The sequence below is a fragment of the Engraulis encrasicolus genome, chromosome 6, assembly GCF_034702125.1.
Source record: "Engraulis encrasicolus isolate BLACKSEA-1 chromosome 6, IST_EnEncr_1.0, whole genome shotgun sequence".
Lineage (NCBI taxonomy): Eukaryota > Metazoa > Chordata > Actinopteri > Clupeiformes > Engraulidae > Engraulis > Engraulis encrasicolus.
This window is the reverse complement of record NC_085862.1, coordinates 42,389,023-42,400,898: the sequence shown is the minus strand read 5'-3', so window position 1 is coordinate 42,400,898 and position 11,876 is coordinate 42,389,023. Positions and strand designations below refer to the sequence as shown.

The window sequence follows — 11,876 nt, the reverse complement described above, 5'->3', positions numbered from 1 at the left end:
AATTATTAATGGTCACCACTGTCTCTGCCTCCATTGTGCACGAACCTGTGTTTGCCTGGTAATCTATTGTGCGGGTACATGGTGTGTTGGTCCGGGGTATCTGTAACTACCCCTAATTCATTTCCTCCGGGGGCTCCACCCCCGGGGGTGGCGTAGTCGAACTACCTCCTGTAACGGTCTCGCCCACTACACAGGCATGACCTGATCTGACCATAGAGTGTTGGGGAAGGGAGGTGCCAGCTTACGTAATTCAGATCATTTAGCCACACACACATACAGTATCTGCACAGAAACTTTTCAAAACAGTTGGTTGTTTCAGCCTGCATTTGGAGAATGACGCTGTTATTGCACCTTCTGGATTTTTTGGATATCAAAAGCTTCTTGCTTTTTCTCGCAGTGTTTCTTCTGGTGTTTGACTACATAAGGAGTAAACCACCGAAGAATTTCCCTCCAGGACCATGGTCATTACCTTTTATAGGAGACTTACATCATATAGACTTAAACAGCATCCACCTTCAGTTTATGCAGGTAAGTCTCTCTGATTTACTGTATGTAGCATTGAGGAGCTGTGATACAAATTACAGAAGCTTTTAAAGTCACAGCTGATATGTTGAGGAAATAATTATATGATTTTATGAGGTGAAGATCATTATCATCATTGGATATTTGCAGTTCTCTGGCCCCAAGCTCTTGTTTTCTGTAGGCCTATGTCGTTTTAGTCATTTATTATCAAGCTGTATACTGCCAATTAACAGTTTTGATCTTTTCAGAAATATGTAATAAGTAGAATGAAACATATTTACTTGTCTGGCCAAAGTACAGTAAGTATTGCAGCCAAATATTAGAGCTATTTCTTCTAATTCAAAACAGAGAAGAATCTATTCATGTATGAAAAATGATGACATATGATTTATGATTATGAATGATATAATGAGTTCTAAGAATTTAATGGTGACGTTAAATATACATCAAAAAGAGAACCTTTGTGAGTGGGCAACATCAGTTCTGGAGATGAACTGAAAAAATAAATTATATACCTTTAAACTATAAAGATACCTGTATGTCACAGGCTGACAAGCCTGACTGGGGCGAATCTTAAATAAATCTTGTCCTGCAGTTACACAGGACAAGACAGGACAGGATATTGCAGGCTACAGTGCCTGCAGCAATGTGGGAGATGGGGGTGTAGATTAACCTGACTCTCGCCAGCTGGTATGTTTCGCCTTCATCTTCAATACCATCTGGGAACCCCCCACAACCAACATGTTTTCCAATGATGGTGCTTATCAAAAACACTTGCATGTGATTAGATAAACAACCTGTCGTCATCTTAACTGACATTCCACCTCAGCCACTCACATTGAACTTGACCCGTGACACATCTCAGAATGACAGGTGGAAGAACAGCCATAACGCCACCTATCTATGGAAAATCCCACCCCACGATCCTGCCTGCCTCATTTGTTGAGAAATTATTCTGATTTTCACAGTTCTCAGAAAGTTCTGTGAGGAAACAAAAATGCCCTTTTGTGTAGTTTGGCAAAACACAGCCAGATGGCGTAACTCAGGTTAGGCGTAGGTAGAATTAAGGGTGGAATATGAACCTGCCACCCTCTGATCCAAACATCAACTTTCTAACCATTATAGTAGACCATTGCGGCCGCAGACATGTCAGGCTGGGGGTAGCCACCTCTGTCTGACTAAAGACCTGGACATATCAACAATCAAAATTACCTTCATTCTTGTAAGCAACAGCACTGTCTATGTCCACAATGTTAAAATGACAACTTGATATTATTTCATGCACTGGGATTTTTGACCCCAGCAACCATAAAATCGCCAATGCCAGCTTCCACTTTCTCAAGTTGAGTAACTTCAACTCACTTTTGTACATTTTGATAAAAAGCTGGTCTTAAAGAAATACTATGCAACTTTTTCATAGTCATGAAATGGCTTGGAACTCAAGGTTTTGCTTGACTGGACCGTTATGGCGAAAATGGCAATATTTCCATTATCTGGTGGCCCTAACAGAGACTCATTCCCTTTCGTTGACTAAAGGGCAGGTTATACTTCCTTTCAGTGCCACGGAGTGAGCTTGTCCCAGCCATGATGCAGTTAATTTTGATTTATGCCCTGTTTTGAAGCGCGGTCTGCGCGATGTCATTTCACGCTCAAACTGCCTTCAATACAAAGAGTAACCTAGACGTGTCGGTTGTTTTTTAGCTTCACAGACTCGACGACAATGAAAATGACTTAATGTCGTGTGCATTTTTGATCGCACTGGCAGCCAGCGCGTAGTTTGGAACAAAGAAGTGGCTCATTTGTCGAGGATAGGTCGCACGAAGCGGAATGTTTCCTCGACCTCGGAACCACTGTTCAACTGTCCAAATAACTTCAGCGTCGTAACTTGCAAGCGCATGTGTTGTCTTTGGTTCGTGTAAATAAATCAAACAACAAAGTAAGTGTGGCCTGCGTTATCTCTTTACCGTAATATTTTTAAGATTTTTAGATGTTTTTAATATTTTTAAGATGTTTAGTGACTACGCCACTCTCATTTGTTAGGGTGAGAGAACCCAACCATCAAACACTTGATTTGACTTTCCCCGCAACAGGTTAGTGAATAACAAGAGATACAACTGTCATACAATCCAGAGTTCTTTTTATTTTCTTCTTTTCGTAATGAATCTCTTTCTGAAAATATGCCTCACGGGCTCAGTCACATATAAAAATAGAGCATATGAACATTTACAGTACCTAAAGGCACGTCATCTTAATATACAAAATGTGCAAATGTGCAAGTTATGCAAAAGTGCCAATGGAAATTGGCATTTGCACGAGGGGTAGACCAAATAACAAAAAATGCACGGCAAACAAAGTTAGTAAATCAAATTAAACAAAAAAACAAACTGCCAAAAGGGCAAAATTGGTAATGGCCACCACACACACACACAAGCCTGTTAGACACACGTCTTTGGTCTCCCCCTACAGCAAGTATAGGTTCCAAAGGGAGTCTGAGATTTAAGATACGTCTCCCAGTAATACTTCAGTGTTCATACCCTAATCATATACACAAGCTCCGTCTTGGCGGTTACTAAGTAGAAACTTACACGAGCCCCTTTGTCTCGGATGTTAGAGTGAAACTTACACAAGCCCCTTCGTCTCGGACGTCAAAGTGAAAAGGTTGTACAGGATGAATCACTCGCACAATAGAACAAAACAAAACCAAAAATGTTGGGAAAAGAACAGTGATGCCCCCCTTCTCTAGTGACACTGCATCAGTGTAGTCGAAGGCACCATCTCCTCCTCTGGTTCTCTCGAAGCGGCATGCAAGCAGTCAACCACACAGGACACAAAGTGGAAGCACATCACCAGCGACACTTGAGTTTGCCCAGCTCAGCACACCATCCCAGAACAGCAGCCGACCCCACGCCAGCCGCCGATGGACAGGGCTTTCCTGTACGGTGGCTCAACCACTGACAGAGAGAGCGGTGTGCCCACGCTACACTCGACAGCATCAAAAACACGGCGTCTTTTCTAGCTAGTTACCACCGGAATGATATACGCTACCCACCGGAAGGAAAAGGGGAACGTCGTTACCCCGTCAGAATAAAAGTTCAGGATAACCACCGGTTACATACACCCCCACTTTAAAAGGTCACCGTCCCGGTGACACTCCGCACTCGCACACATCCCCGCACACACCCAACAAGCGCGCACGCACACACACACCCAACAAGCACGCACGCACGCACACACACCCAACAAGCACGCACGCACGCACGCACGCACACACACACACACACCAGCACGCGCATCGCACGCGCATCCAACGAGCGCAACCACACGCACACTAGAGGCCCCCCAGCACATTAACCATCAACAAAGTACACATGCACATAATCATACACAGACACTGCATTATGATCCAGGATGGAGTCACGCCAGGCTGAATGGACATGGACGTTCTTCTTGGACGGTTACTCTCCAGTCCACTACATGACAGTCTGCGGTTGGAGGCCTGCCCATTGCCCCCTGAGTGGGTTGTCGGCGAAGGCTGCCGCTGCGCACCCACAGAGGCCCGTTGCCCATTGCCCCCTGAGTGGGCTGTCGGCGAGGGTTGCCACTGCGCACCCACAGAGGCCCGTTGCCCATCACGGTCTCTCACTGGGTGCCCCAGATGCTGGCTCCCCCACGTGAAGCTAGCCTCATGCGACATGGACGTTCTTCTTGGACGGTTACTCTCCGGTCCACTGTAACCGGTGGTTATCCTGAACTTTTATTCTGACGGGGTAACGACGCTCCCCTTTTCCTTCCGGTGGGTAGCGTATATCATTCCGGTGGTAACTAGCTAGCAAAGAGGCTATGTTTTTGATGCTGCAGTGTGTAGCGTGGGGTACACCGCTCTCTCTCTGTGGTTGAGCCATCGTACAGGAAAGGTAGGCGTCCTTCTCGGTTGGTTTATTGCTCTTTTTGGTGCATTGTAATGTACTTAGTTGTTGGTTACTGACACCATTTAACTTAATTGTAGCCCTGTCCATCGGCGGCTGGCGTGGGGTCGGCTGCTGTTCTGGGATGGTGTGCTGAGCTGGGCAAACTCAAGGTAAAAGATGCGTTACGCTTCTCTCGTGTGTGCGAACGTAGTCTCTGTTGTGACTGATGTGTTACTCTATCACAGTGTCGCTGGTGATGTGCTTCCACTTTGTGTCCTGTGTGGTTGACTGCTTGCATGCCGCTTCGAGAGAACCAGAGGTAATGCCGGCATTTTCTGTAAGAGTTTCGACGCTTAGCACTTGACTTGTGTAGGGAGTTGTGTGGGGTGGGAGTGGGGGTGCTCCGCAGGTGTGATGGCGGGACTGGCAGCGTGGTGCCCTTGATATCGCGCTGTGGTGTCGTGGTTGCACCTGTGGGAGCGCCCACATTTCCACAATACACAACTCCTGTTGAATCGAGTTATAAATGCCGTGCCTAATGGTAACTTTCTCGTTAAATGTACATAGGAGGAGATGGTGCCTTCGACTACACTGATGCAGTGTCACTAGAGAAGGGGGGCATCACTGTTCTTTTCCCAACCTTTTGTTTCGTTTTGTCCTATTGTGCGAGTGATTCATCCTGTACAACCTTTTCACTTTGACGTCCGAGACGAAGGGGCTTGTGTAAGTTTCACTCTAACATCCGAGACAAAGGGGCTCGTGTAAGTTTCTACTTAGTAACCGCCAAGACGGAGCTTGTGTATATGATTAGGGTATGAACACTGAAGTATTACTGGGAGACGTATCTTAAATCTCAGACTCCTTTTGGAACCTATACTTGCTGTAGGGGGAGACCAAAGACGTGTGTCTAACAGGCTTGTGTGTGTGTGTGGTGGCCATTACCAATTTTGCCCTTTTGGCAGTTTGTTTTTTTTATAATTTGATTTACTAACTTTGTTTGCCGTGCATTTTTTGTTATTTGGTCTACCCCTCGTGCAAATGCCAATTTCCATTGGCACTTTTGCATAACTTGCACATTTGCACATTTTGTATATTAAGATGACGTGCCTTTAGGTACTGTAAATGTTCATATGCTCTATTTTTATATGTGACTGAGCCCGTGAGGCATATTTTCAGAAAGAGATTCATTACGAAAAGAAGAAAATAAAAAGAACTCTGGATTGTATGACAGTTGTATCTCTTGTTATTCACTAACCTGTTGCGGGGAAAGTCAAATCAAGTGTTTGATGGTTGGGTTCTCTCACCCTAACAAATGAGAGTGGCGTAGTCACTAAACATCTTAAAAATATTAAAAACATCTAAAAATCTTAAAAATATTACGGTAAAGAGATAACGCAGGCCACACACGGGCAACTTTATTTATTGAAGAGCTCACAGTCCGTAGACTGACGAAGGTTAGTTCAAGGAAGTACCGCTTGTTCTCGACTCGAGGACAGAGCAGTCTGGTCGAGAGGACAAATCAGAGACCTATTTTCGCCCTTCACGCCGTCGCTCCCTGCGTCGAGACACAATTTTGGGGAGGTGCCCCAGAGTACCTGCGTGATGGGGGGGGCTTCACTCCGTTAACTGCGCGGCTCACTGCATCACGACGCAGGGACGCTGATCTCGAGGCATAAACCACCCTTAACTATACTCATGAACGGCGTGACGTTGTCCATGTGCCTTACGTCCATTTGTGGGGGAAAACAACCCATGCAAGTCAATTGGTGATGTTGGGGTTTAATAAACTAAAGATACGGACCTGTAGACTAGCGTTGTTCACGCGCAACATGCCGAAAACGTGTTGTGTTGCCGGCTGTTAAAATGATAGAGCCAAACAGCCATGGCTGAAGCATGGACTGTTCATTTAGACAAGCCAATGTAGCATGTAAGTTGATGAGACATTCGGTTTGTTTTCACCCACAAAGGGGCGTAACGCATATTTACGAGCAAAGTAGCCGGATGGCCGTTCATGAGTGTAGCACAGTTCGCTGAAAAATGGCTGTTAGCTGATTGATAAAATGTCATGCTGGCATAACCAGCGAAAATAACGATTGTAACGGCAGATAAATTATCAGCTAATTGAGATGAAAGGTAGGTTTGGACAGGTAAATAAATCGCTTGTGTGAACATCGGAAAAGCCCCTTCAAGATGGAGAGAGCTGAACGCTAAATGAGCAAAGATTTTGATTAATTAGCATTCTCAAAACCCACGCCATCTATAGGCCTACCTCGTTTAGTTTACAAATCTACTTATGAATGTAAATGATTTGAAATCTGATGGCGCACATTTTACTTGATGTCAAAGGACACATACATCAGTTTAGCCAAAATAAATATGTTGCCGATCAAGAGGAGACAAAACTACCTCAAAGAGGTAGAATATTAGACCTCTATGTGTTAACTCTAGCCTGCTTATCTTGCTATTGCCTAAACTTCGGATGAGTCCACTTTCACTTTCAACACCACAAGATGAAAATGTGTGGCTTGTTTCCTCGACTTCGAACTCTTTACAACCGTTACAACATCTAAAGAAAATGTGTTTATCTTGGTCTCAAGAGAGATGGATAGACCAAGGATATGGATCACTGGAACCATGTCGTGTGGTCTGATGAGACCAAGATAAACCAATTTGCATGTTAAGCATGTATGGTGGCAAACAAGTGAATTTTACCCAAAAAAAAGTGCATCATCTGGCTAGTCAAGCATGGTAGTGGGACTGACATGGTTTGGGGATGTATGAATGCCGTCAACATTGGAAATCTGAATTACAATTAAAGAAGCATGCATGTCCAATCGGCTCCCTCTACCCTCAATCATCATGGGGAACGTCCAATCCATAAGGAACAAATTGGATGAACTACAGGGAAATGCTCTCTTCCTAAAGGATTATAAAGGCTGTTGCGTTTTGGCGTTCACTGAGACCTGGTTAACCGAGCATGATCAGGACACGGACTTGATGATCACCGGATTTGGAGCATCACATTGCTTAGATCGGAAAAGTGAGATGACAAACACAACTCAAGCCTTTAGGTGGAGGGGTATGCCTCTACATCAACCAAAGGTACTGTTCTTCTTTAACAGTGAGAGAACAGGTTTCTTTATCCGACGTGGACCTTTTATCAGTGTCATTGCGCCCATTTTATCTGCCCCGTGAATTTCCCCAGATTTGTATTACTGTTTTGTATATTCACCCTGCAGCGCACGCCCCCTCCGCTTGCAAAACAGTGTATGACGTTGTTCAAAGGCTGCAATCAATATCCCCCGAATCCCCGTCCTTCATATTGGACGATTTTAATCATGTCTCTCTTAAGAAGACTATTCCGAACTTTCATCAATATGTAACCTGTCCCACCAGACGGGAAAAGACTCTTGACCAATGTTACGGGTCAGTGAAGGAGGCATACAAGTCAGTCCCACTTGCCTCCCTGGGCCGCGGAGACCACAAGCTTGTGTATCTCATGCCCACGTATAGAACTGTCCTTAACTCATTGGCTGCCAGCCATTTTCATAAAAGAGTACCTCGGAGTGCCAGCCATTTTTCAGCATTTTGGGTGTTTTTTGGAGGCTCACAGAAAATTGAGTTCTGTGTCTATGTCAACACCATACCTATCAAAACACAGATTAGACGCTCATCTGTCATCAGAAAAAAACGGTGTCTCTCTACCCCTTTCCGTTCTTTCATAATCATCTGTTGAAATTAAGTGGAATTCGCCAAAATGCTGCTTTCTAGCCAAAAAGCTGAGAAAACGCCATTTGAAGTAGAACTATAACTGCAAACGTTTTTGCCCGTAATGGCATCGTCCTAACAACTCCAAACCTATCAGCTGCTATTACACAGTCTTCTGTCATCTGTAGCCTGAACAAAAAGATCATTTGTATGACCTTTTCAACCTAATATACTGAAATATAACGGGGGGACTCGAAAACAAGGGTGTTTTGGTTTAGTTGCTGGCGCGCAGCATGGATCATGACAGCAGTTGCCCCTAACTCCGGTAACTCCCTACCTCTCCCTCTCCCTCTCCCTCTCCCTCTCCCCTCGTTGGAGAACGAATCACAGCTGGTTTATTTCCTCCAGAAATAGTACCGTGTTGTGTCTTGTGGGGAGGGAGGCAGGTAGGCAGGCAGCACCGCTTAGCGTAGCTTACTGCAGCTTCTTTGGCAGAGCGGACAATTTGCAGATTGATGATTACTGTCATCATGGTTCTGCTATAGTGATCTTGTCATATATTGTTCAATGAATTTTCTTTTGATAAAGTACTGATCACACATCCAACATTTCACAAGCCGATTGGAGTGGTGAATGCTAGCTGGTCTGAGGCTAAGTGCAATGCTTTCTAATGTGAGCTGAATGCATCTGACCAGACACAAAGGCTACTCTGTTCCAAGAATCTGCAACCCCCCTGTCTTTTTTGATGATACAGTAAGCTGATCATACTATACAGATCCATAAAAATAACCGTGGATTGAGTAAAAAATAGTTGACTTACCAAGGCTCCTTTATTTAGGCTTAGTTGTAAGTTGTTAGCGATTTCGTGCTAGCTAGCTAGCTAGCGTAGCAAACTTTATACCCAAGTTACCTCAGTTGGGACACATCACCACTAGTCCCGTGCATTCTCCTGTTAGATGATATTTTGTAAGCAACATCCTGATGTTGTGTAGGCTGATCACATTATCCAAAATGAAAGGTTGTCACACAGATCATCTCATGGTGTATTTTGGGCAAGTTAGCTACAATGCCTTCTAGCTAGATAGCAACAGGGGATTGTATTTTGGTCATGAGAGGAAGGTTTTTTTTTGGCCAGGCTCTGACACTAAAATCAGTAGCCTACCTGTGTTAAAATCAGAGGGCAAGAAAGTAGACTACTGTCACAGGTGCTTTACTTTCAAAAATGATTTTGCTATGCTACTTTTGAGATTATATTATAATAGTAAAAAAGGGGTGTTTTTGTCTTGACATTTCATCTTGCTCTGAGCTAAAGCCCTGCCCAGTGTTGCCAGATTTTCTACGACAAATAAGCGACTGACGTCCTAAAAACAAGCCCAAAAGAAGCGACTGAGGGGCGTCGTGAAAACAAGCCCAAAAGAAGCGACAGAAAGGGTGGGTTGTCAGTCGCGTGCCTGGTCAGGGAAGACCTTGCTCTTTGTGGGGATCTGCGTGGCAGCTAAAATCCCCACAAGTGACCACAGAAAGTGGGAGTTAACAATATTGTAGTAGGGTCACTTGTAAGGATGAGTGAGAAAAAACAAGTTGCCATTGAGAAACACATTCAAATCACTACCAGAGCAGGAGAAAACTGCAAGCCCAACTCTGAAAAGAACAAGCCCAAAAAAACCGCAACCCGCGACTTTACAAAATTAAAAGCGACTGCTCAAAAAAAGAAGCCCAAAGTCGCGTATAATAAGCGGACTTGGCAACACTGGCCCTGCCTTGACTGTTCCTAAGGACACTTCTGCCACCTACAGGAACAGTTAGAAAATGCCTTGAGGCTTGAAATTCATACAGAAGATAGGTCAGACCGTCCTCGAGGCCTGGCTGTAAAAAAACGCAATTGTCGGCGAACGACGTCGAAGGTAGGGGGCGTCACTATTTGAAATGACGTCATTCGACGGCCAAGGCAGCCAATGAGTTAAGAGGGAAAAGGTCCACACAAAGGAAATTAAAGACTGGAATGAACAGTCGGTGCAGTGTCTAAAAGCGTGCTATGACTGTACTGATTGGGATATGTTCACTGAAGCTTGTGAAGACCTGGATGAACTAGTGGATGTAACATGCTCTTATGTATCTTTTTGCAGAGACATGATTATTCCCTGCAAAAAAGTGAAAATATATTCAAATAATAATCGGCTTGGGAGATAGGTTGCTCGAAATTCTGCTGTACGTGAAACGTGTGGCCAGTCACATGAGAATTACCGCAGAATCGTAAAAAGGAATGTCTGCAATAGCCCAAACATAAATCTTATTTTGCTTTGGCGCCCCAGCTGCAGCTGCAGCGACCTGACCAAGGTCAGGACTCTTATCTCTCCTTGGAGGACAAGCAATGTCTGGACTCTCTGCCTCCCTCAACTACCACAGGCACCTGGAGACGTTTTTCACTTGCTATGGGACAGTGCAAGGCCGTCCCTGGGACGGTTTGAGCTATGGCTCAGAGTGGGGTGATAAGCTATCCAGTGCCCACCCCTCCCCTCACTCTTCAACGCCTCCTCCGCGCTTTCTGACATTGCTTTCAAATATGGGACTGCTTTGGAACTGCACACAGCCACCAAGGACTTGAAAGTTGAAATCCTGAGAGTTAAAAGTAACTACAAAACAATGATGGAAAATAAAATGGTTGCTAACAATTTGGGTTCAGCCTGGTCAAGTATGAAATCCATTGCAGGTATTAGTAACTCAAAGAATGTAAACACTGTTATTTTAGAAGATTTTGACTCGCTGATTTTGCTAATGGCCTTAATAATTTTTTTCTGTCGTTTTGACACTTATTTTAGTAAAGAACAACAGGAACTTTTTCATAATTTATCAGATCAGGATCATCACTAGGCCTAAGAAAAATAAGAGTTTGGTTCCGGTTGGTTGTCAGGTTTGGTCATGGGTCGGTCGGATTTTTTTTATTTTTTTTCAAAAAAAATTTTTCCCCTTTTTTTTAATGTCCGACCCACCCAACACCCCATATGCGCCAGATTTCGTCATAAACTTTGTTGAACAATGCCAAGGACGATAGTGGAGTGTGGCCTGCTAAAGCTACAATGAAATATAGGCTAGCTAAGAATTAATGAGCCAAGATACTGACCGTCACCGAAATGAGGATATGATCATACAGCCTACCGTTTCTGGCAATACCTGTCCAGCTGCCAGTTGCCTGACACTGCTATTTTAGCTCCTGTAGGCTATGTCCCGTTTTCTTTTTTTAATTCCTTTCCATCATCGGTTGTAGACCATATTTTCCTTGGGATGAAGGTTCTGGCTTGGAAACATTCTATTTACACACTTTTTGTTTTACGCGAGGATGTAGACCCCTGAGGCGATATGAATGTGATCGAGGGGCAACATCGTCATTGCCATTAAATCATTATTGTAGGCAACTGTAGTAGTCCTAGGTCTTCATCGAACAGTCGTATTTGTGGCGACATCATCGTTAATTTATATTTCATTATTTGGAGGAGGTGCGGAGAGTGAGACCGTGACAGACGCCCTGCTGCTGCGCGATGGTGGAGGGACAAGCAGAGAGAGGGCCAGAAAATAACGGGCTCGGGCCAACGGACTTCTTGGTTAACAAGGCCTTGTGGTAAATGAAAGAATGAAGGGAAACTTGGGCAAAACATTTCCCTTCTCTCGTATTAACTTATTTTACAATTACAAGGTAGGCCTATTGATACAGTGCTACTTTAGAATTGCTGTAACAAGTTA

At 44.3% G+C, this 11,876-nt stretch overlaps 1 protein-coding gene across 2 annotated transcripts in view; it reads left to right on the top strand.

Annotated features, from left to right (window-relative positions):
• The first annotated feature begins 274 nt into the window (after window positions 1-274).
• Window positions 275-11,876, top strand: part of LOC134451312 (cytochrome P450 2J2-like) — a 45,404-nt gene continuing 33,802 nt past the window's right edge. The window contains exon 1 of one of the 2 annotated variants that reach the window (XM_063201686.1): window positions 275-528. In XM_063201686.1, coding sequence (XP_063057756.1) covers window positions 334-528 — 195 coding nt within the window. In that variant the 5' untranslated portion in view covers window positions 275-333. The remainder of the gene's footprint in view (window positions 529-11,876) is intronic. The other variant, XM_063201687.1, reaches the window with a different exon arrangement.